This window comes from Salvelinus fontinalis, chromosome 31 (genome assembly GCF_029448725.1).
Source record: "Salvelinus fontinalis isolate EN_2023a chromosome 31, ASM2944872v1, whole genome shotgun sequence".
NCBI lineage: Eukaryota > Metazoa > Chordata > Actinopteri > Salmoniformes > Salmonidae > Salvelinus > Salvelinus fontinalis.
In genome coordinates, this window is record NC_074695.1 from 839,639 (window position 1) to 865,666 (window position 26,028).

Genomic DNA, 26,028 nt, shown 5'->3' on the forward strand with positions numbered 1-26,028 from the left:
TGTGGGGCTGCACAGCCCTCCATGTGCTCGCCAGAGGTAGCCTGACTGCCATTAGGTACCGAGATGAGATCCTCAAACCCCTTGTGAGACCATATGCTGACACATGCACATTTGTGGCCTGCTGGAGGTCATTTTGCAGGGCTCTGGCAGTGCACCTCCTTGCACTAAGGCGGAGGTACCGGTCCTGCTGCTGGGTTGTTGCCCTCCTACGGCCTCCTCCACGTCTCCTGATGTACTGGCCTGTCTCCTGGTAGAGCCTGCATGCTCTGGACACTACGCTGACAGACACAGCAAACCTTTTTGCCACAGTTCGCATTGATGTGCCATCCTGGATGAACTGCACTACCTGAGCCACTTGTGTGGGTTGTAGACTCCGTCTCATGCTACCACTAGAGTGAGAGCACCGCCAGCATTCAAAAGTGACCAAAACATCAGCCAGGAAGTATAGGAACTGAGAAGTGGTCTGTGGTCACCACCTGCAGAATCACTCCTGTTTTGGGGGGTGTCTTGCTAATTGCCTATAATTTCCACCTTTTGTCTATTCCATTTGCACAACCGCATGTGAAATTTATTGACAATCAGTGTTGCTTCCTAAGTGGACAGTTTGATATCACAGAAGTGTGATTGACTTGGAGTTACATTGTGTTGTTTAAGTGTTCCCTTTATTTTTTTGAGCAGTGTAGTAGACCTAGCCTATAGAAAGCTGATAAATAAATATAGTAGACCTAGCCAATAGAAAGCTGATAAATAAATATAGTAGACCTAGCCAATAGAAAGCTGATAAATAAATATAGTAGACCTAGCCTATAGAAAGCTGATAAATAAATATAGCAGACCTAGCCAATAGAAAGCTGATAAATAAATATAGTAGACCTAGCCAATAGAAAGCTGATAAATATAGTAGACCTAGCCTATAGAAAGCTGATAAATAAATATAGTAGACCTAGCCTATAGAAAGCTGATAAATAAATATAGTAGACCTAGCCTATAGAAAGCTGATAAAAAAATATAGTAGACCTAGCCAATAGAAAGCTGATAAATATAGTAGACCTAGCCTATAGAAAGCTGATAAATATAGTAGACCTAGCCTATAGAAAGCTGATAAATAAATATAGTAGACCTAGCCTATAGAAAGCGGATGCATAAATATAGTAGACCTAGCCAATAGAAAGCTGATAAATATAGTAGACCTAGCCTATAGAAAGCTGATGAATATAGTAGACCTAGCCTATAGAAAGCTGATAAATAAATATAGTAGACCTAGCCAATAGAAAGCTGATAAATATAGTAGACCTAGCCAATAGAAAGCTGATAAATATAGTAGACCTAGCCAATAGAAAGCTGATAAATATAGTAGACCTAGCCAATAGAAAGCTGATAAATATAGTAGACCTAGCCTATAGAAAGCAGATTCTCTTTTTATTAGAGGCCATCACTCTGTTTTCTCTCTCAATTGCATAGCCTTAATGTTGCCCAACGGGATCTCATGAAGTGTTTGATTAGATTTTAGAATACTTTTGCATTGATGTCAGTGGTAAGCGGGACAATAGAGCCCTGAGTACCAGGCCGGTCGCAAGTTTGGTTAGGCTAGTAATGACCATCAGCGGCATCAGAGCTTGAAGAAGCCTAATTACCGTGACCTAAACGTTCACGTGGAATTTGACTGCCTACATGACTGGTGATCGCTGGTGGGCTGTTGCGGTGACTGTATTACCGAACACTAGTTGTGGGTTCAATTCCCTCAGGGATCTGATACCGTTCTAAAGATTATGCACTCACTCGTTGAGCTGTAAGTCGCTTGGGATGGAAGTGTCTGGTAATTTACAATATTATTATTATTATGTAGGCCTTATTTCTATGATATTATATGTGAATATAATGTCCTCCTGCCACTAGGTGGAGATGTCCCAGCTGCAGCGGTCCTACCGCTCCTTGTCGTCCCAGATCAACCTGATCCTGTTTAAGCGTCTGTGGTACGTGATGCTAGAGCAGTTCCTGATGAAATACCTGTGGAGTGCTTCGGGACTCGTCATGGTGGCTGTACCAATCATCACCGCTACAGGGTACTCCAGATATGGTAAGACCAGTCACGTGGGTTCTCCAGATATGGTAAGACCAGTCACGTGGGTTCTCCAGATATGGTAAGACCAGTCACGGGGGTTCTCCAGATATGGTAAGACCAGTCACGGGGGTTCTCCAGATATGGTAAGACCAGTCACGGGGGTTCTCCAGATATGGTAAGACCAGTCACGGGGGTTCTCCAGATATGGTAAGACCAGTCACGGGGGTTCTCCAGATATGGTAAGACCAGTCACGGGGGTTCTCCAGATATGGTAAGACCAGTCACGGGGGTTCTCCAGATATGGTAAGACCAGTCACGGGGGTTCTCCAGATATGGTAAGACCAGTCACGGGGGTTCTCCAGATATGGTAAGACCAGTCACGGGGGTTCTCCAGATATGGTAAGACCAGTCACGGGGGTTCTCCAGATATGGTAAGACCAGTCACGGGGGTTCTCCAGATATGGTAAGACCAGTCACGGGGGTTCTCCAGATATGGTAAGACCAGTCACGGGGGTTCTCCAGATATGGTAAGACCAGTCACGGGGGTTCTCCAGATATGGTAAGACCAGTCACGGGGGTTCTCCAGATATGGTAAGACCAGTCACGGGGGTTCTCCAGATATGGTAAGACCAGTCACGGGGGTTCTCCAGATATGGTAAGACCAGTCACGGGGGTTCTCCAGATATGGTAAGACCAGTCACGGGGGTTCTCCAGATATGGTAAGACCAGTCACGGGGGTTCTCCAGATATGGTAAGACCAGTCACGGGGGTTCTCCAGATATGGTAAGACCAGTCACGGGGGTTCTCCAGATATGGTAAGACCAGTCACGGGGGTTCTCCAGATATGGTAAGACCAGTCACGGGGGTTCTCCAGATATGGTAAGACCAGTCACGGGGGTTCTCCAGATATGGTAAGACCAGTCACGGGGGTTCTCCAGATATGGTAAGACCAGTCACGGGGGTTCTCCAGATATGGTAAGACCAGTCACGGGGGTTCTCCAGATATGGTAAGACCAGTCACGGGGGTTCTCCAGATATGGTAAGACCAGTCACGGGGGTTCTCCAGATATGGTAAGACCAGTCACGGGGGTTCTCCAGATATGGTAAGACCAGTCACGGGGGTTCTCCAGATATGGTAAGACCAGTCACGGGGGTTCTCCAGATATGGTAAGACCAGTCACGGGGGTTCTCCAGATATGGTAAGACCAGTCACGGGGGTTCTCCAGATATGGTAAGACCAGTCACGGGGGTTCTCCAGATATGGTAAGACCAGTCACGGGGGTTCTCCAGATATGGTAAGACCAGTCACGGGGGTTCTCCAGATATGGTAAGACCAGTCACGGGGGTTCTCCAGATATGGTAAGACCAGTCACGGGGGTTCTCCAGATATGGTAAGACCAGTCACGGGGGTTCTCCAGATATGGTAAGACCAGTCACGGGGGTTCTCCAGATATGGTAAGACCAGTCACGGGGGTTCTCCAGATATGGTAAGACCAGTCACGGGGGTTCTCCAGATATGGTAAGACCAGTCACGGGGGTTCTCCAGATATGGTAAGACCAGTCACGGGGGTTCTCCAGATATGGTAAGACCAGTCACGGGGGTTCTCCAGATATGGTAAGACCAGTCACGGGGGTTCTCCAGATATGGTAAGACCAGTCACGGGGGTTCTCCAGATATGGTAAGACCAGTCACGGGGGTTCTCCAGATATGGTAAGACCAGTCACGGGGGTTCTCCAGATATGGTAAGACCAGTCACGGGGGTTCTCCAGATATGGTAAGACCAGTCACGGGGGTTCTCCAGATATGGTAAGACCAGTCACGGGGGTTCTCCAGATATGGTAAGACCAGTCACGGGGGTTCTCCAGATATGGTAAGACCAGTCACGGGGGTTCTCCAGATATGGTAAGACCAGTCACGGGGGTTCTCCAGATATGGTAAGACCAGTCACGGGGGTTCTCCAGATATGGTAAGACCAGTCACGGGGGTTCTCCAGATATGGTAAGACCAGTCACGGGGGTTCTCCAGATATGGTAAGACCAGTCACGGGGGTTCTCCAGATATGGTAAGACCAGTCACGGGGGTTCCCCAGATATGGTAAGACCAGTCACGGGGGTTCCCCAGATATGGTAAGACCAGTCACGGGGGTTCCCCAGATATGGTAAGACCAGTCACGGGGGTTCCCCAGATATGGTAAGACCAGTCACGGGGGTTCCCCAGATATGGTAAGACCAGTCACGGGGGTTCCCCAGATATGGTAAGACCAGTCACGGGGGTTCCCCAGATATGGTAAGACCAGTCACGGGGGTTCCCCAGATATGGTAAGACCAGTCACGGGGGTTCCCCAGATATGGTAAGACCAGTCACGGGGGTTCCCCAGATATGGTAAGATGGTGGTTTTACTAATGTTCCACTAGTAGTTTACAATTTTGTTATTTAATGACCCTGTTCTGGCTCCCCGACCTGCCGCTTCTACAAAAACCGTCCCGTGGCTGAATCTAGTAACAGGGGGTTTCTGTTATCATAGTGGGCTAGGAGTAGGCCTGGCCTAGCCTATAGAAAGCCCATCTGCAGCTCTTTATAGGCATCCTCGTGAGTGTCCAGCTCCAGGGTGCTACCTGGCCCAGTAGGTGATGCAAGGGCTCCAACACTGTCTCTTTATCAGTTAGGAAGCAGCTGTGTTAAGTTGAGACGTAACAAAAACCACTGACGGTCAGACTTGTCCCGGGGAGGTGGTGTCTCCTTAATGTCCTTTACCTTATTCTGGGTCGGTCGCACGCCCTCCTTGTCAACGTAGAGCCCCAGGAACTCAACACTGGGTGATGAACTTCTCTGAGGTCGCGGCCCTGCTTTCACAAAGCGCCTCAGCACTTTCCTCTGCTGAGAGTTATGCTCTTCCGGCGTCCGGCTAGTAATCACTGTCATCTATCCAGATACGGCTGGACCCCTTTGTGATGGCCGCTAGCAAGGTTCATGTAGCTTTGAAATATGGCCACTGCTGTGGACACTCCAAACTGGAGCCTTGTTGCCCTCAAAAGCCCCCTGTGCGTGTGTTGGTCAGGGCATCTCCTGTGTCTCCATCAAAAGTTAGCTGCTGATTTGGCTCGTGTCGTGTCCAGCTTTGCAACATACTCTAGCTATACAGTGGGGCAAAAAAGTATTTTGTCAGCCACCAATTGTGCAAGTTCTCCCACTTAAAAAGATGAGAGGCCTGTAATTTTCATCATAGGTACACTTCAACTATGACAGACAAATTGAGAAAAAAAAATCCAGAAAATCACATTGTAGGATTTTTAATGAATTTATTTGCAAAATATTGTGGAAAATAAGTATTTGGTCAATAACAAAAGTTTATCTCAATACTTTGTTATATACCCTTTGTTGGCAATGACAGAGGTCAAACGTTTTCTGTAAGTCTTCACAAGGTTTTCACACACTGTTGCTGGTATTTTGGCCCATTCCTCCATGCAGATCTCTAGAGCAGTGATGTTTTGGGGCTGTTGCTGGGCAACACGGACTTTCAACTCCCTCCAAAGATTTTCTATAGGGTTGAGATCTGGAGACTGGCTAGGCCACTCCAGGACCTTGAAATGCTTCTTACGAAGCCACTCCTTCGTTGCCCGGGCGGTGTGTTTGGGATCATTGTCATGCTGAAAGACCCAGCCACGTTTCATCTTCAATGCCCTTGCTGATGGAAGGAGGTTTTCACTCAATCTCACGATACATGACCCCATTCATTCTGTCCTTTACACGGATCAGTCGTCCTGGTCCCTTTGCAGAAAAACAGCCCCAAAGCATGATGTTTCCACCCCCATGCTTCACAGTAGGTATGGTGTTCTTTGGATGCAACTCAGCATTCTTTGTCCTCAACACGACGAGTTGAGTTTTTACCAAAAAGTTCTATTTTGGTTTCATCTGACCATATGACATTCTCCCAATCTTCTTCTGGATCATCCAAATGCTCTCTAGCAAACTTCAGACAGGCCTGTACATGTACTGGCTTAAGCAGGGGGACACGTCTCGCACTGCAGGATTTGAGTCCCTGGCGGCGTAGTGTGTTACTGAGGGTAGGCTTTGTTACTTTGGTCCCAGCTCTCTGCAGGTCATTCACTTGGTCCCCCCGCGTGGTTCTGGGATTTTTGCTCACCGTTCTTGTGATCATTTTGACCCCACGGGGTGAGATCTTGCGTGGAGCCCCAGATCGAGGGAGATTATCAGTGGTCTTGTATGTCTCTCATTTCCTAATAATTGCTCCCACAGTTGATTTCTTCAAACCAAGCTGCTTACCTATTGCAGATTCAGTCCACCCAGCCTCGTGCAGGTCTACAATTTTGTTTCTGGTGTCCTTTGACAGCTCTTTGGTCTTGGCCATAGTGGAGTTTGGAGTGTGACTGTTTGAGGTTGTGGACAGGTGTCTTTTATACTGATAACAAGTTCAAACAGGTGCCATTAATACAGGTAACGAGTGGAGGACAGAGGAGCCTCAACCTCTACCGAGTACCTAACCCGGATTCGGGAGCACCCCCCACCCCCCCCCCCCCACACTGATTAGCATCGCTAGCATAGCGTCACAATTAAATAGTAGCATCTAAATATAATTAAATCACAAGTCCAAGACACCCAATGAAAGACACAGATCTTGTGAATAAAGCCACCATTTCAGATTTTTAAAATGTTTTACAGGGAAGACACTATGTAAATCTATTAGCTAAACACGTTAGCAAAAGACACCATTTTTTTACTCCAACAGTTTTTTCCTGCGTCAGTAGATATCACTAATTCGACTAAATGAAAATATATATAGCCACTAACTAAGAAACAAATTCATAAGATGACAGTCTGATAACATATTTATGGTATAGCATAGTTTTTTTTTTTTAAATGTGCATTTTTCAGGTATAAATCACAGTTCTACATTGCAGCTGCAATCTGATATAGTGCTGATGCAGCCAGAACAATTACAGAGACCAACGTCATATAACTAATTACTTGTCTTAAAACATTTCAGAAAAAATACACAGCGTACAGATATTGAAAGCCCAACATCTGGTGAATCCAAACAATATTTCAGATTTATTAAATGTTTTATAGCGAAAACAAAATGTAGCGCTAAATTAGCATAGCCACGCCAGCCAGAACCAGCTGGGCGCGCCCGACCAGTTCACATGCACGACAGATATATGAAATAACATCGTAAATTGGGTCTTACTATTGCTGATCTTTCATCAGAATGTTGATAAAGGTGTCCTTAGTCCTGATGAGTCGTTCAATCCATTCACAATGGCAACTTTCCCTCTTCATTTAGCATAGGTACTGGTCGACTAGCACGGTTCTGTCCAAAGTTAAAAAACTCACAGAACGGAACACGGCAAAACTCCCGAAAAAATTCAAATAATCTGATTAAACTATATTGAAAAAACATACATTAAGATGATATGGTCACATGTATCAAACAAACTTCGAGACGGAGATAGTTTTCATCCGTAACGTCAGCATAACAAAAGACAATTGCACCTCTAAAACGCGCGTTTCAGAAAACCGGAAGTTGTTGGTCACGCTAAAGAAATAGGTCTTATTTCACGTCAGTACAAGATAAACAAAAAATTTCTCCTCTGACGTCTTCATGACACCCAGAGGAAGACGAATGAAGTGTGTTTCGGGTCATAGGTGGCGTGACCATATATAGGCAGAGCGTTGAAGCGAGCATACACATCTTGCAATCTTCTTCTTGCTCAGGGAAAGTGCTGTCAAATGACTTATGTTTCACTCAGAGACAAAATTGAAACGGTTTTAGAAACCATAGCTTGTTTTCTATCCAATGGTATTAATTATATGCATATAGTAACAGCAATAATTGAATAAGAGGCAGTTTAATCTGTAGAGGAAATTATGCTAATGCGAAAACAGCACCCCCTGTATTCTCAAGAAGTTAAAGAAGAAGTTACAGGTCTGTGAGAGCCAGAAATCTTGCTTGTTTATAGGTGACCAAATACTTATTTTCCACCATAATTTGCAAATAAATTCATTAAAAATCCTACAATGTGATTTTCTGGAATTGTTTTTCAGATTTTGTCTTTCATAGTCGAAGTGTACCTATGATGAAAATTACAGGCCTCATCTTTTTAAGTGGGAGAACTTGCACAATTGGTGGCTGACTAAATACTATTTTTCCCCACTGTGTCTCCTCTGTTTACTGTAATGATAGATTACAGTACTAAACCTACAGCTTCTGGATATATGGGCACCCCCCCCCCCCCCCCCACATATGAAACGGGCTCTGACGTCCTCTGGACTTTGGATAAACAGTGATGATCTATCGGACTGAGGCTGTGAAGCCGTTGACTGTGTCCCCAACGGAGAAGGAGCAGGCTTACAAATGTGTTTATGTATGGGCTATGAAGTGCTTATGTATGGGCTATGAAGTGCTTATGTATGGGCTATGAAGTGCTTATGTATCTTCTGTATGCTTTCAGACTCGGAGGATGTGAAGCAGTTGGCCATGAATTTGAAAGAGGAGGACCTAGTGAGTGAGAGGGCTCAGGCCTTCTCCACCGCTAGGAACCTCCTCAACTCCGCCGCCGACGCCGTCGAGAGGATCATGAGCTCTTACAAGGAGGTGAGGCTATAGAAACAACCCCTACCTCCTAATAACCCCTAGACCCTAACCCCTCACTGTCAAAAGGTTAACCCCTAGACCCTAACCCCTCACTGTCAAGAGGTTAACCCCTAGACCCTAACCCCTCACTGTCAAGAGGATCATGAGCTCTTACAAGGTGAGGCTATAGAAATGACCCCTACCTCCTAATAACCCCTAGACCCTAACCCCTCACTGTCAAGAGGATCATGAGCTCTTACAAGGTGAGGCTATAGAAATGACCCCTACCTCCTAATAACCCCTAGACCCTAACCCCTCACTGTCAAGAGGATCATGAGCTCTTACAAGGAGGTGAGGCTATAGAAACAACCCCTACCTCCTAATAACCCCTAGACCCTAACCCCTCACTGTCAAGAGGTTAACCCCTAGACCCTAACCCCTCACTGTCAAGAGGTTAACCCCTAGACCCTAACCCCTCACTGTCAAGAGGATCATGAGCTCTTACAAGGAGGTGAGGCTATAGAAACGACCCCTAACTCCTAATAACCCCTAGACCCTAACCCCTCACTGTCAAGAGAATCATGAACCCCATCAAGGAGACGAGGCTCTGGACCTCAAATGTATTGATTACGTCCCAAATGTCACCCCGTTCCTTTTACAGTTACCTTTTTGACTCGTTTATTTAATTTTTTTAGACTCTTTTTTATCAGGTCAGTTGACTGAACACATTCTCATTTACAGCAACAACCTGGGGAATAGTTACAAGGGGTCAAGTGTTCCATTTGGGACTGATGTTTAATTTCCTTTCATTTTGAACCATGATGAAGTAGACCAACAACTAGTGAGTCTTTTGGGGAAAAACCACTGCTCTATCGTGGATTTAAATGTATAATAAACCCTTTAATAAACTCTGCTACCACCTGCCCTGATTTACTGGATAACCTTTGACCCGGTCCAGGTGACTGAGCTGGCTGGGTACACAGCCCGTGTGCACGAGATGTTCACTGTGTTCGAGGACGTGCGTGCGGGCGTGTTCCGTCGCTCTGCGGGGGAAGTAGAGGAGCAGACGGGGGGCGGAACACAGCTGGTGCAGCACGGCATGAGGGTGGAGGGACCAATCATGATACGAGGTAAACTGACTGACAAGGAATTCAACCAATCACTAGGCTATTTTGTTAACCGGTGTTATTCAAAGTCGGACTACGGTTGTATTTGTTTTTTGTACGTTATTTTAGTTTTTAGAAAATTCAGATGACAGATTATTGTATGGGACAATATACAAATGTTTTTGAGAAAGAATTAAAAAAATACAATTTTATGGAGAAACTATTTATTAGTTTCTTAACATTTTTCAAAGACACTAGTTAGGCGGAATTTTTCACTAAAGTGTTCATGTACCCAAATAAAAATGTAAAGTTCCATGTGTTTCCATCACCTTTTCAACAAACTGTTAAAGAGCAAATGTGCCTACTCAGGTCTTGGCACGTGCGCGCTAGCCAACAGCTCGTAGATACAGCGTGAGGAGGCTGTGCGGGTAGGCTCGTCTACATCAGATCATAATGGATAATATTTTTATCGGTCAAATGGCAGTCGGGCATCGATCATCATGTCTCCAGAATAAGACCCTGGATATTTATTGTAAAGGAGCATCAAAATCACTGTGGACTTAAACCAAAAGTTATTTCATCTGTAGCCTGATAAACTGCATGGTTTCCTGAGTCGAAGTGGGAGGACCAGACACCATATCGTCGTGTGACTCCCAAGTTTACTTCTATATGATGGTTATACTGAACAAAAATAGTTCAAGTTCATATAAGGAAATCGATCAATTGAAATAAATTAATTAGACCCCAATCTATGGGTATCACAACTGGGAATACAGATATGCATCTGTTGGTCACAGAAACCTTAAAACAAGGGAGGGGCATGGATCAGAACCAGTCAGTATCTGGTGTGACCACCATTTGCTTCATACAGTGCGACACATCTCCTTCACATAGTTGATCAGGATGTTGATTGTGGCCTGTTGGAATGTTGTCCCACTCCTCTTCAATGGCTGTGTGAAGTTGCTGGATATTGGTGGGAATTGGAACACACTGTCGTACATGTCGATCCAGGGCATCCCAAACATGCTCAATGGGTGACATGTCTGGTGGGTATGCAGGCCATGGAAGAACTGGGACATTTTCAGCTTCCAGGAATTGTGTACAGATCCTTGCGACATGGGGCTGTGTATTATCATGCTGAAACTTGGTGATGACAGTAGATTAATTATACAACAATGGGCCTCAGGATCTCGTCACTTCACCGACACAAAGATCCCACTATGTTGAACGAACAAATTATCGGTCGGATTTTATAAAATTGTACTGGAACTTCCTGGTTCCATCACAGCTGTCTTTTTTTATGAATAATTTTTTCTCTCGGTATAACTTGATGGAAACATGTTATTTAAACTTTTTTATAGCGGGGACCATTTTTTTTCCCCCCCGACAGATTAAAAAATCGGTACATTTCTATTGTACATCCAGAAATGCCATTCAATTCATTACATTTTCATTGATCAAAATGACAAGATACCAATAAATACTATGTATTGTTATTACACAGACGTTTCACAAGCACTGAACCTTTGGGTCTTCTGTGATTGTTCACCTGACTCTTCTCTTTGGGGTCGGTCATCAAATGTTGCTGCAGGCAGGGTGTTGCTGCAGGCTGGGTGTTGCTGCAGGCTGGGTGTTGCTGCAGGCTGGGTGTTGCTGCAGGCTGGGTGTTGCTGCAGGCTGGGTGTTGCTGCAGGCAGGGTGTTGCTGCAGGCTGGGTGTTGCTGCAGGCAGGGTGTTGCTGCAGGCAGGGTGTTGCTGCAGGCTGGGTGTTGCTGCAGCAGGCTGGGTGTTGCTGCAGCAGGCAGGGTGTTGCTGCAGGCTGGGTGTTGCTGCAGCAGGCAGGGTGTTGCTGCAGCAGGCAGGGTGTTGCTGCAGCAGGCAGGGTGTTGCTGCAGCAGGCAGGGTGTTGCTGCAGCAGGCAGGGTGTTGCTGCAGCAGGCAGGGTGTTGCTGCAGCAGGCAGGGTGTTGCTGCAGCAGGCAGGGTGTTGCTGCTGCAGGCAGGGTGTTGTTGCTGCAGGCAGGGTGTTGTTGCTGCAGGCAGGGTGTTGTTGCTGCAGGCAGGGTGTTGTTGCTGCAGGCAGGGTGTTGTTGCTGCAGGCAGGGTGTTGTTGCTGCAGGCAGGGTGTTGTTGCTGCAGGCAGGGTGTTGTTGCTGCAGGCAGGGTGTTGGTGCTGCAGGCAGGGTGTTGGTGCTGCAGGCAGGGTGGTGCTGCAGCAGGCTGGGTGTTGCTGCAGGCTGGGTATTGTTGCAGCAGGCTGGGTATTGTTGCAGTACACCGCCCGGGCAACCTAGGAGTGGCTTCGTAAGAAGCATTTCAAGGTCCTGGAGTGGCCTAGCCAGTCTCCAGATCTCAACCCTATAGAAAATCTTTGGAGGGAGTTGAAAGTCCGTGTTGCCCAGCAACAGCCCCAAAACATCACTGCTCTAGAGGAGATCTGCATGGAGGAATGGGCCAAAATACCAGCAACAGTGTGTGAAAACCTTGTGAAGACTTACAGAAAACGTTTGACCTCTGTCATTGCCAACAAAGGGTATATAACAAAGTATTGAGAAACTTTTGTTATTGACCAAATACTTATTTTCCACAATTTTTTGCAAATAAATTCATAAAAAAATCCTACAATGTGATTTTCTGGATTTTTTCCCCTAATTTTGTCTGTCATAGTTGAAGTGTACCTATGATGAAAATTACAGGCCTCTCTCATCTTTTTAAGTGGGAGAACTTGCACAATTGGTGGCTGACTAAATACTTTTTTGCCCCACTGTATAGCTAGAGTATGTTGCAAAGCTGGACACGACACGAGCCAATCAGCAGCTAACTTTTGATGGAGACACAGGAGATGCCCTGACCAACACACGCACAGGGGGCTTTTGAGGGCAACAAGGCTCCAGTTTGGAGTGTCCACAGCAGTGGCCATATTTCAAAGCTACATGAACCTTGCTAGCGGCCATCACAAAGGGGTCCAGCCGTATCTGGATAGATGACAGTGATTACTAGCCGGACGCCGGAAGAGCATAACTCTCAGCAGAGGAAAGTGCTGAGGCGCTTTGTGAAAGCAGGGCCGCGACCTCAGAGAAGTTCATCACCCAGTGTTGAGTTCCTGGGGCTCTACGTTGACAAGGAGGGCGTGCGACCGACCCAGAATAAGGTAAAGGACATTAAGGAGACACCACCTCCCCGGGACAAGTCTGACCGTCAGTGGTTTTTGTTACGTCTCAACTTAACACAGCTGCTTCCTAACTGATAAAGAGACAGTGTTGGAGCCCTTTGCATCACCTACTGGGCCAGGTAGCTCCCTGGAGCTGGACACTCACCAGGATGCCTATAAAGAGCTGCAGATGGGCTCCTAGCCCACTATGATAATAGAAACCCCCTGTTACTAGAATCAGCCACGGGACGGTTTTTGTAGAAGCGGCTGGTCGGGGAGCCAGAACAGGGTCATTAAATAACAAAATTGTAAACTACTAGTGGAACATTAGTAAAACAGCCATCTTACCATATCTGGAGAACCCCACGTGACTGGTCTTACCATATCTGGGGAACCCCCGTGACTGGTCTTACCATATCTGGGGAACCCCCGTGACTGGTCTTACCATATCTGGAGAACCCCACGTGACTGGTCTTACCATATCTGGGGAACCCCACGTGACTGGTCTTACCATATCTGGAGAACCCCCGTGACTGGTCTTACCATATCTGGAGAACCCCCGTGACTGGTCTTACCATATCTGGAGAACCCCCGTGACTGGTCTTACCATATCTGGAGAACCCCACGTGACTGGTCTTACCATATCTGGAGAACCCCACGTGACTGGTCTTACCATATCTGGAGAACCCCACGTGACTGGTCTTACCATATCTGGAGAACCCCACGTGACTGGTCTTACCATATCTGGAGAACCCACGTGACTGGTCTTACCATATCTGGAGAACCCCACGTGACTGGTCTTACCATATCTGGAGAACCCCCGTGACTGGTCTTACCATATCTGGAGAACCCCCGTGACTGGTCTTACCATATCTGGAGAACCCCCGTGACTGGTCTTACCATATCTGGAGAACCCCACGTGACTGGTCTTACCATATCTGGAGAACCCCACGTGACTGGTCTTACCATATCTGGAGAACCCCCCAGGGTGTTGTTGCAGCGGGCTGGGTGTTGTTGCAGCGGGCTGGGTATTGTTGCTGCAGGCAGGGTATTGTTGCAGCAGGCTGGGTATTGTTGCAGCAGGCTGGGTATTGTTGCAGCAGGCTGGGTATTGTTGCAGCAGGCTGGGTATTGTTGCAGCAGGCTGGGTATTGTTGCAGCAGGCTGGGTGTTGTTGCTGCAGGCAGGGTATTGTTGCAGCAGGCAGGGTATTGTTGCAGCAGGCTGGGTATTGTTGCAGCAGGCTGGGTATTGTTGCAGCAGGCTGGGTATTGTTGCAGCAGGCTGGGTATTGTTGCAGCAGGCTGGGTGTTGCAGCAGGCAGGGTATTGTTGCTGCAGGCAGGGTATTGTTGCTGCAGGCAGGGTATTGTTGCTGCAGGCTGGGTATTGTTGCAGCAGGCTGGGTATTGTTGCAGCAGGCTGGGTATTGTTGCAGCAGGCTGGGTATTGTTGCAGCAGGCAGGGTATTGTTGCAGCAGGCAGGGTATTGTTGCAGCAGGCAGGGTATTGTTGCAACAGGCTGGGTATTTTTGCAACAGACTGGGTGTTGCAGCAGACTGGGTGTTGCAGCAGGCTGGGTGTTGCTGCAGGCAGGGTATTGCTGCAGGCAGGGTATTGTTGCAGGCAGGGTATTGTTGCAGGCAGGGTATTGTTGCAGCAGGCTGGGTGTTGCTGCAGGCTGGGTGTTGCTGCAGGCTGGGTGTTGCAGCTGCAGGCTGGCTGTTGCAGCTGCAGGCTGGCTGTTGCAGCTGCAGGCTGGGTGTTGCAGCAGGCAGGGTGGGTGTTGCAGCAGGCAGGGTGGTGTTGCAGGCAGGGTGTTGCAGGCAGGGTGGTGTTGCAGCTGCTTATTACAATGTTATTACTAGAAATGGGGATACTGGTACTGTGTGATTTTTGGTGTGCGTGTATTCTGGGTCCTGAACTGTCCCATTGTGTGTGTGCAGGTCAGGTGATAGACGTGGAGAAGGGCATCAGCTGTGAGAACCTTCCCATCATCACACCGACAGGAGACGTTGTCGTGTCCAGCCTCAACATCAAGGTAACACCAGACACCTCGGCTCCATCAACACAACTTGGCACACTAGATCTGCTCTGGGTTTTCTAAAACTAACCGGCGTCAGTCAGCTTCACATTCCAGCTCGGGCTTTATCCGGACTACGACGGTGGATATTGGTCGAACGCAGAATTCTTCATTGAGACGATACTGAAACATCAAGCCAGGCGAGGCAGTGCCACATTTTTAATTTTCTGCAAAAATAAATCTAAAGTTATCCTACTGAATTTGCAAGATATAAAATAGTATTTTAGAAGTGATGTCTTTTATTTTATTACTTATCGTCGGTGACGTCTTTGTTTGGTTACTTATCGTCGGCGACGTCTTTGTTTGGTTACTTATCGTCGGCGACGTCTTTGTTTGGTTACTTATCGTCGGCGACGTCTTTGTTTGGTTTCTTATCGTCGGTGACGTCTTTGTTTGGTTTCTTATCGTCGGCGACGTCTTTGTTTGGTTTCTTATCGTCGGTGACGTCTTTGTTTGGTTACTTATCGTCGGCGACGTCTTTGTTTGGTTACTTATCGTCGGCGACGTCTTTGTTTGGTTTCTTATCGTCGGCGACGTCTTTGTTTGGTTTCTTATCGTCGGCGACGTCTTTGTTTGGTTACTTATCGTCGGCGACGTCTTTGTTTGGTTACTTATCGTCGGCGACGTCTTTGTTTGGTTACTTATCGTCGGCGACGTCTTTGTTTGGTTTCTTATCGTCGGCGACGTCTTTGTTTGGTTACTTATCGTCGGCGACGTCTTTGTTTGGTTTCTTATCGTCGGCGACGTCTTTGTTTGGTTACTTATCGTCGGCGACGTCTTTGTTTGGTTTCTTATCGTCGGCGACGTCTTTGTTTGGTTACTTATCGTCGGCGACGTCTTTGTTTGGTTTCTTATCGTCGGCGACGTCTTTGTTTGGTTACTTATCGTCGGCGACGTCTTTGTTTGGTTACTTATCGTCGGCGACGTCTTTGTTTGGTTTCTTATCGTCGGCGACGTCTTTGTTTGGTTACTTATCGTCGGCGACGTCTTTGTTTGGTTTCTTATCGTCGGCGACGTCTTTGTTTGGTTACTTATCGTCGGCGACGTCTTTGTTTGGTTACTTATCGTCGGCGACGTCTTTGTTTGGTTTCTTATCGTCGGCGACGTCTTTGTTTGGTTACTTATCGTCGGCGACGTCTTTGTTTGGTTACTTATCGTCGGCGACGTCCTTTTTCCCCACTCCTATCGATAAAATCTGTCATACAAGTTTTAACTTTCAAAGGCATCCTGTCGTTACTAAATGTGTAATGTGATCGGTATTATAATATTATTATAAACATTTGATTAATAAAATATTTTATAGAGCAACTGTACCTAAACCTAATCTAGTCCTTTTAAAAACGTCCTATTTTGCATCTTGATTGTCACATTTTATTCTAGTGGCTAAATGGACTACATAATGTAACTAGGATAATTCTGTTCAGTCATTCTCGTCTAAAACAAAGTCCGTCAAAACCAAGGTTGGGTTTTGATTTTGACAATGTGCCCACTACCACGGGATTACCAGCTGCGTTGATTGTGTCGATCCACTAGTATGGCAGAAGACTGATCAGACAGCCTAGCGGGAACGGCAGCCTAGCGGGAACGGCAGCCTAGCGGGAACCTGATGCAGGGGAAACGGAACACGGATGACAAGGGGAATTTAGCGAAGTGGGGGCTAAACAGACCGACCAACAAATAACAAACAAAGCCCAACTCTTCACATCATAAAAATATATGCTATTTAGCTGTTACGAGAATTTTTGTTCTTAAACCGAACTTCAATATTAAACTACTCAGTCTGCAACCCAGAGTTTGTAAGATTCTGGTTGAATGAAACAAGCAAGAGTCCCAAGAGTCAGAATGTTTATTCACGAGAACGTTCTCCAGTCCATTATACAAACCCAGTCTTTTATAATACACACAAACAAGTTCAAATCTTAAACTACGCCTTGCTCAGACAGTATCTGTGCGGTGGAAAAACACCGACTATCACGCCCTGGCCTTTAGTTATCTTTGTTTTCTGTAATCTTTTGGTTAGGTCAGGGTGTGACAGGGGGGATGTTTGTCTGTATTTGTCTCGTCTTGGGTGGTTGTATGGTATAGGGGGGTTTTGGTAGAGTATATGGGTTTGAGTGTAGGTGTCTAGGTATGTCTATGGTTGCCTGAATGGTTCTCAGAGACAGCTGTCATTCATTGTCTCTGATTGGGAGCCATATTTAAGGCAGCCATAGGCATTAGTCTATTGTGGGTAATTGTCTATGTGTAGTGTTTAGTGGCAGCACTATTTTGTTTGAATAGCTTCACGGTCGTCTGTTTGTTATTTTGTTCGTTGCTACGTCTTCATAATAAAATATGTATTTCTCTCACGCTGCGCCTTGGTCTCCTCACTACGACGATCGTGACAGATGCATTGTTTAATCTGCAACCATGTTTCATAACCTTCTGCCAGCCTAACAGTTTCTCCCCTCCCTGGGTGGAGACAATGTACTGTAAGGGACACAGTAGTACAACTTGTCTGTCGATAGCTCCTCTTATCATTTGTTTCACACTTGCACTCTGCTTACGTACTAAAAAGAAACAAAAGGTCTAATTCCAACTAAAACTAAACACACCATCAGATTATAGCTTTATGATTCTAATATATTTCATACAATTATATGGTTTCAGGGTGGAATATTTTTTAGTCATTATCTTACCATTACCTTAAACATATACATCATTTAGTCATTATCTTACCATTACCGTAAACATATATATCATTTGGTCATTATCTTACCATTACCTTAAACATATACATCATTTGGTCATTATCTTACCATTACGTTAAACATATACATCATTTGGTCATTATCTTACCATTACGTTAAACATATACATCATTTGGTCATTATCTTACCATTATGTTTCAGCCATAACAACTTAGACACGGCATAAAGACATTATAGACCTACAGTACCAGTCAAAGACACACCTACTCAAGGAGTTTTCTTTATTTGTTATACAAGAGTGTGCAAAGCTGTCATCGAGGCCAAGGGTGGCTACTTTGAAGAATCTCACATGTAAAAAAATATACCAGCAGGAACTTTTTATGGGGGTTACTTCATGATTCCATATGTGTTATTTCATAGTGTTGATGTCTTCACTATTATTCTACAATGTAGAAAATTGTGCAAATAAATACCCTTGAATGAGTAGGCGTGTGCAAACTTTTGACTGGCATTTAGTTAGACACATACTATCCTAACGACGATCAAAAAGTTTTAAACTCCCAAGGAAACGAGCACAGATGTTATCGTGAAGAGTAGATATGTAGTCTGGACATATCCTGTTCTAGATAGGGCTGCTGCCCCCAGTTCTCTGTGTCCTTGCCTGACTTCTTGTCTGACACAGTGACAACAGCAGCTGCATTACAAACTTTTAGGGTCACTACCAAATGTCACCTTATTCCCTCCCTATATAGTGCACTGCTTTTAACCAGTACCCATAGGGCTCTAGTTTAAACGTAGTACACTACGAAGGGAAGATGGGGGGGCCATTTTGTAACACCTCGCCCAGAGAAAGAAGCCTGAACACTGTGTTCTACCCCCTCTGGAACTGTTGCAACCCTGACTGAGAGCACCTGGGGTCAGCTTGTTAGTCTAAACCACATGGGATCATTGTGCTGAACAGTCACATATTTCAGTTCTTGAGCAACGTAATTCTTAGATCCTTAGCCACCTGCTTTAAAAAAGTCCCAAAGAGCACCCTATCCTCTATAGTGCACTACTATAGCACCCTATCCTCTATAGTGCACTACTATAGCACCCTATCCTCTATAGTGCACTACTTTGGCACCCTATCCTCTATAGTGCACTACTTTGGCACCCTATCCTCTATAGTGCACTACTTTGGCACCCTATCCTCTATAGTGCACTACTTTGGCACCCTATCCTCTGTATAGTGCACTACTTTGGCACCCTATCCTCTATAGTGCACTACTTTGGCACCCTATCCTCTGTATAGTGCACTACTATAGCACCCTATCCTCTATAGTGCACTACTATAGCACCCTATCCTCTGTATAGTGCACTACTTTGACACCCTATCCTCTATAGTGCACTACTATAGCACCCTATCCTCTGTATAGTGCACTACTTTGACACCCTATCCTCTATAGTGCACTACTATAGCACCCTATCCGCAATAGTGCACTACTATAGCACCCTATCCTCTATAGTGCACTACTATAGCACCCTATCCTCTATAGTGCACTACTATAGCACCCTATCCTCTATAGTGCACTACTATAGCACCCTATCCTCTATAGTGCACTACTATAGCACCCTATCCTCTATAGTGCACTACTATAGCACCCTATCCTCTATAGTGCACTACTTCGGCACCCTATCCTCTATAGTGCACTACTTTGGCACCCTATCCTCTATAGTGCACTACTTTGGCACCCTATCCTCTATAGTGCACTACTTTGGCACCCTATCCTCTATAGTGCACTACTTTGGCACCCTATCCTCTATAGTGCACTACTATAGCACCCTATCCTCTAGAGGATAGGGTGCCGAAGTAGTGCACTATAGAGGATAGGGTGCCAAAGTAGTGCACTATATAGTGCACTACTTTGGCACCCTATCCTCTATAGTGCACTACTTCGGCACCCTATCCTCTGTATAGTGCACTACTATAGCACCCTATCCTCTATAGTGCACTACTATAGCACCCTATCCTCTATAGTGCACTACTATAGCACCCTATCCTCTATAGTGCACTACTATAGCACCCTATCCTCTATAGTGCACTACTATAGCACCCTATCCTCTATAGTGCACTACTTCGGCACCCTATCCTCTATAGTGCACTACTTTGGCACCCTATCCTCTATAGTGCACTACTTTGGCACCCTATCCTCTATAGTGCACTACTTTGGCACCCTATCCTCTATAGTGCACTACTTTGGCACCCTATCCTCTATAGTGCACTACTATAGCACCCTATCCTCTAGAGGATAGGGTGCCGAAGTAGTGCACTATAGAGGATAGGGTGCCAAAGTAGTGCACTATAGAGGATAGGGTGCCAAAGTAGTGCACTATATAGTGCACTACTTTGGCACCCTATCCTCTATAGTGCACTACTTCGGCACCCTATCCTCTGTATAGTGCACTACTATAGCACCCTATCCTCTATAGTGCACTACTATAGCACCCTATCCTCTATAGTGCACTACTATAGCACCCTATCCTCTATAGTGCACTACTATAGCTATAACTATAAGGTGCTATAGTAGTGCACTATATAGAGGATAGGGTGTAGAGGTCCTAGGAGACATCCCCTCCACTAGCTACCTGGCTAGTCTCCTCCTATATAATATAGAGGTCCTAGGAGACATCCCCTCCACTAGCTACCTGGCTAGTCTCCTCCTATATAATATAGAGGTCCTAGGAGACATCTCTCCACTAGCTACCTGGCTAGTCTCCTCCTATATAATATACACTGTAATACATGTAGGTATTACGCAGGTTGTTGGCGAGTTGTTGTGGCCTCGTCTCCTGGGTGTGTTGTAGACGACTGCATAAAATCCTGCCCCTGTAGAGGTTAAAGAGCAAAATGGCACCATTCTACAGCAGCCTCTCTCTCCAATGCATCAGAACGGAGGGCGGAGGTCTTTCTCTCTCTCTCTCTCTCTCTCTCCAATGCATCAGAACGGAGGGCGGAGGTCTTTCTCTCTCTCTCTCTCTCTCTCTCTCTCTCTCTCTCTCCAATGCATCAGAACGGAGGGCGGAGGTCTCTCTCTCTCTCTCTCTCTCTCCAATGCATCAGAACGGAGGGCGGAGGTCTCTCTCTCTCTCTCTCCAATGCATCAGAACGGAGGGCGGAGGTCTCTCTCTCTCTCTCTCTCTCTCCAATGCATCAGAACGGAGGGCGGAGGTCTCTCTCTCTCTCTCTCCAATGCATCAGAACGGAGGGCGGAGGTCTCTCTCTCTCTCTCTCTCTCTCCAATGCATCAGAACGGAGGGCGGAGGTCTCTCTCTCTCTCTCTCCAATGCATCAGAACGGAGGGCAGAGGTCTCTCTCTCTCTCTCCAATGCATCAGAACGGAGGGCGGAGGCCTCTCTCTCTCTCTCTCTCTCTCTCTCTCCAATGCATCAGAACGGAGGGCGGAGGCCTCTCTCTCTCTCTCTCTCTCTCTCTCTCCAATGCATCAGAACGGAGGGCGGAGGCCTCTCTCTCTCTCTCCAATGCATCAGAACGGAGGGCGGAGGTCTCTCTCTCTCTCTCTCTCTCCAATGCATCAGAACGGAGGGCAGAGGTCTCTCTCTCTCTCTCTCCAATGCATCAGAACGGAGGGCGGAGGTCTTTCTCTCTCTCTCTCTCTCCAATGCATCAGAACGGAGGGCGGAGGTCTTTCTCTCTCTCTCTCTCTCCAATGCATCAGAACGGAGGGCGGAGGTCTCTCTCTCTCTCTCTCCAATGCATCGGAACGGAGGGCGGAGGCCTCTCTCTCTCTCTCTCTCTCTCTCTCTCTCTCTCCAATGCATTGGAACGGAGGGCGGAGGTCTCTCTCTCTCTCTCTCCAATGCATCAGAACGGAGGGCGGAGGTCTCTCTCTCTCTCTCTCCAATGCATCAGAACGGAGGGCGGAGGTCTTTCTCTCTCTCTCTCTCTCTCTCTCTCTCTCTCTCTCTCTCTCTCTCTCTCTCTCTCTCTCTCTCTCTCTCTCTCTCCAATGCATCAGAACGGAGGGCGGAGGTCTCTCTCTCTCTCCAATGCATCAGAACGGAGGGCGGAGGTCTCTCTCTCTCTCTCCAATGCATCAGAACGGAGGGCGGAGGTCTCTCTCTCTCTCTCCAATGCATCAGAACGGAGGGCGGAGGTCTCTCTCTCTCTCTCCAATGCATCAGAACGGAGGGCGGAGGTCTCTCTCTCTCTCTCCAATGCATCAGAACGGAGGGCGGAGGTCTCTCTCTCTCTCTCCAATGCATCAGAACGGAGGGCGGAGGTCTCTCTCTCTCTCTCCAATGCATCAGAACGGAGGGCGGAGGTCTCTCTCTCTCTCTCCAATGCATCAGAACGGAGGGCGGAGGCCTCTCTCTCTCTCTCCAATGCATCAGAACGGAGGGCGGAGGCCTCTCTCTCTCTCTCCAATGCATCAGAACGGAGGGCGGAGGTCTTTCTCTCTCTCTCTCTCTCCAATGCATCAGAACGGAGGGCGGAGGTCTCTCTCTCTCTCTCTCTCTCCAATGCATCAGAACGGAGGGCGGAGGTCTCTCTCTCTCTCTCTCTCTCTCTCTCTCTCTCTCTCTCTCCAATGCATCAGAACGGAGGGCGGAGGTCTCTCTCTCTCTCTCTCTCTCTCCAATGCATCAGAACGGAGGGCGGAGGCCTCTCTCTCTAATGCATCGGAACGGAGGGCGGAGGCCTCTCTCTCTCTCTAATGCATCAGAACTGAGGGCGGAGGCCTCTCTCTCTCTCTCTCTCTCTCTCTCTCTCTCTCCAATGCATCGGAACGGAGGGCGGAGGCCTCTCTCTCTCTCTCTCTCTCTCTCTCTCTCTCTCTCCAATGCATCGGAACGGAGGGCGGAGGCCTCTCTCTCTCTCTCTCTCTCTCTCCAATGCATCAGAACGGAGGGCGGAGGCCTCTCTCTCTCTCTCCAATGCATCAGAACGGAGGGCGGAGGTCTCTCTCTCTCTCTCTCTCTCTCTCCAATGCATCGGAACGGAGGGCGGAGGTCTCTCTCTCTCTCTCTCTCTCTCTCTCTCTCTCCAATGCATCAGAACGGAGGGCGGAGGTCTCTCTCTCTCTCTCTCTCTCTCTCTCTCCAATGCATCGGAACGGAGGGCGGAGGTCTCTCTCTCTCTCTCTCTCTCTCTCCAATGCATCAGAACGGAGGGCGGAGGCCTCTCTCTCTCTCTCCAATGCATCGGAACGGAGGGCGGAGGCCTCTCTCTCTGTCTAATGCATCGGAACGGAGGGCGGAGGTCTCTCTCTCTCTCTCTCTCTCTCTCTCTCTCTCTCTCTCTCTCTCTCTCTCCAATGCATCAGAACGGAGGGCGGAGGCCTCTCTCTCTCTCTCTCCAATGCATCGGAACGGAGGGCGGAGGTCTCTCTCTCTCTCTCTCTCTCTCTCTCTCCAATGCATCGGAACGGAGGGCGGAGGTCTCTCTCTCTCTCTCTCTCTCCAATGCATCGGAACGGAGGGCGGAGGTCTCTCTCTCTCTCTCTCTCTCTCTCTCCAATGCATCAGAACGGAGGGCGGAGGTCTCTCTCTCTCTCTCTCTCTCTCTCTCTCTCTCTCTCTCTCTCCAATGCATCAGAACGGAGGGCGGAGGTCTCTCTCTCTCTCTCTCTCTCTCTCTCTCCAATGCATCGGAACGGAGGGCGGAGGTCTCTCTCTCTCTCTCTCTCTCTCCAATGCATCAGAACGGAGGGCGGAGGTCTCTCTCTCTCTCCTCTCCTCTCTCTCTCTCTCTCTCTCTCTCTCTCTCTCTCTCTCTCTCTCCAATGCATCAGAACGGAGGGCGGAGGTCTCTCTCTCTCTCTCTCTCTCTCCAATGCATCAGAACGGAGGGCGGAGGTCTCTCTCTCTCTCTCTCTCTCTCTCCAATGCATCAGAACGGAGGGCGGAGGTCTCTCTCTCTCTCTCTCTCTCTCTCTCTCTCTCTCTCTCTCTCTCTCTCTCTCTCTCTCCAATGCATCAGAACGGAGGGCGGAGGTCTCTCTCTCTCTCCAATGCATCAGAACGGAGGGCGGAGGCCTCTCTCTCTCTCTCTCCAATGCATCGGAACGGAGGGCGGAGGCCTCTCTCTCTCTCTCTCTCTCTCTCTCCAATGCATCAGAACGGAGGGCGGAGGTCTCTCTCTCTCTCTCTCTCTCCAATGCATCAGAACGGAGGGCGGAGGCCTCTCTCTCTCTCTCTCCAATGCATCGGAACGGAGGGCGGAGGCCTCTCTCTCTCTCTCTCTCTCTCTCTCCAATGCATCGGAACGGAGGGCGGAGGCCTCTCTCTCTCTCTCTCTCTCTCTCTCTCTCCAATGCATCAGAACGGAGGGTGGAGGTCTCTCTCTCTCTCTCCAATGCATCGGAACGGAGGGCGGAGGTCTCTCTCTCTCTCTCTCTCTCCAATGCATCAGAACGGAGGGCGGAGGCCTCTCTCTCTCTCTCTCTCTCTCTCTCTCTCTCCAATGCATCGGAACGGAGGGCGGAGGTCTCTCTCTCTCTCTCTCTCTCTCTCTCTCTCCAATGCATCAGAACGGAGGGCGGAGGCCTCTCTCTCTCTCTCTCTCCAATGCATCAGAACGGAGGGCGGAGGTCTCTCTCTCTCTCTCTCTCTCTCTCTCTCTCTCTCTCTCTCTCCAATGCATCAGAACGGAGGGCGGAGGCCTCTCTCTCTCTCTCTCTCTCCAATGCATCAGAACGGAGGGCGGAGGCCTCTCTCTCTCTCTCTCTCCAATGCATCGGAACGGAGGGCGGAGGTCTCTCTCTCTCTCTCTCTCCAATGCATCGGAACGGAGGGCGGAGGCCTCTCTCTCTCTCTCCAATGCATCAGAACGGAGGGCGGAGGTCTCTCTCTCTCTCTCTCTCTCTCTCCAATGCATCAGAACGGAGGGCGGAGGTCTCTCTCTCTCTCTCTCTCTCTCTCTCTCTCTCCAATGCATCGGAACGGAGGGCGGAGCTCTCTCTCTCTCTCTCTCTCTCTCTCTCTCCAATGCATCGGAACGGAGGGCGGAGGTCTCTCTCTCTCTCTCTCTCTCTCTCTCTCTCCAATGCATCAGAACGGAGGGCGGAGGCCTCTCTCTCTCTCTCTCTCTCTCCAATGCATCAGAACGGAGGGCGGAGGCCTCTCTCTCTCTCTCTCCAATGCATCAGAACTATGGCATTTAGGAAATTTGCATTTTTCTGTATGGTGTGTCTGTGTGTGAGAGAGAGCGAGTGGGGATCATGGTGTGCCCCAACACAGTAAGCCCCCTGTTTTAAAGTATCCTTTCATGATCAATTCATGTTTCATCAGTGGCTAGTTCCACACTGTGATCTCCTCACACACAGCACCATAGCATGATCCTCTTTGTGAAACAATGTGCTGATTGTTTTAGCTAGCTACATTCCTGCTCCATACGGAGTGTCTGAGGTAGTAGGCTCTGTGTGGGAACCCTGGCTCTGATCATTGGGTACTCCCATAACTTACCCCCCCCCCCATCTCTCTCACTCTCTCTCCATCCTCACCCTCTTTTCCTCTGTCCTGAATCTCTTTCTCTCTCCTCTCTCTCTCCATCCTCACCCTCTTTTCCTCTGTCCTGAATCTCTTTCTCTCTCCTCTCTCTCTCCATCCTCACCCTCTTTTCCTCTGTCCTGAATCTCTCTCTCTCCTCTCTCTCTCCATCCTCACCCTCTGTCCTGAATCTCTCTCACTCTCTCTCCATCCTCACCCTATTTTCCTCTGTCCTGAATCTCTCTCCTTCCATCCTCACTCTCTTTTCCTCTGTCCTGAATCTCTTTCTCTCTCCTCTCTCTCTCCATCCTCACCCTCTTTTCCTCTGTCCTGAATCTCTTTCTCTCTCCTCTCTCTCTCCATCCTCACCCTCTTTTCGTCTGTCCTGAATCTCTCTCCCCAGGTGGAGGAAGGGATGCATCTGTTAATAACCGGACCTAACGGCTGTGGGAAGAGTTCTCTGTTCAGGATCCTCAGTGGTCTGTGGCCAGTCTATGGAGGGGTTCTCTACAAACCACCACCCCAAAACATGTTCTACATACCTCAGAGGTTAGTGTATACACACACACACACACACCTCAGTGGTCTATGGCGCTAAAGTCTAAGGCAATTGCTTGGGGTGCTAGTACAAGTCTTCAGGTCTGGTAGGGTTTATTTTCCTGTATGTGTGTGTGTGTATGTATATATGTATGTATGTATGTATATATATATGTATGTATATATATATATGTATGTATGTACAGTATATCACAAAAGTGAGTACACCCCTCACATTTTTGTAAATATTTGAGTATATCTTTTCATGTGACAACACTGAAGAAATGACACTTTGCTACAATGTAAAGTAGTGAGTG

General features: G+C 47.7%; 1 protein-coding gene across 1 annotated transcript in view; it reads left to right on the top strand.

Moving 5' to 3' along the window:
• abcd1 (ATP-binding cassette, sub-family D (ALD), member 1) overlaps window positions 1–26,028 on the top strand; it is a 44,628-nt gene that overhangs the window by 12,794 nt on the left and 5,806 nt on the right. Inside the window, exons 5-9 of the mRNA XM_055891072.1 lie at window positions 1,897–2,077; window positions 8,534–8,676; window positions 9,614–9,785; window positions 14,857–14,951; window positions 25,578–25,723. Coding sequence (XP_055747047.1) covers window positions 1,897–2,077; window positions 8,534–8,676; window positions 9,614–9,785; window positions 14,857–14,951; window positions 25,578–25,723 — 737 coding nt within the window. The remainder of the gene's footprint in view (window positions 1–1,896; window positions 2,078–8,533; window positions 8,677–9,613; window positions 9,786–14,856; window positions 14,952–25,577; window positions 25,724–26,028) is intronic.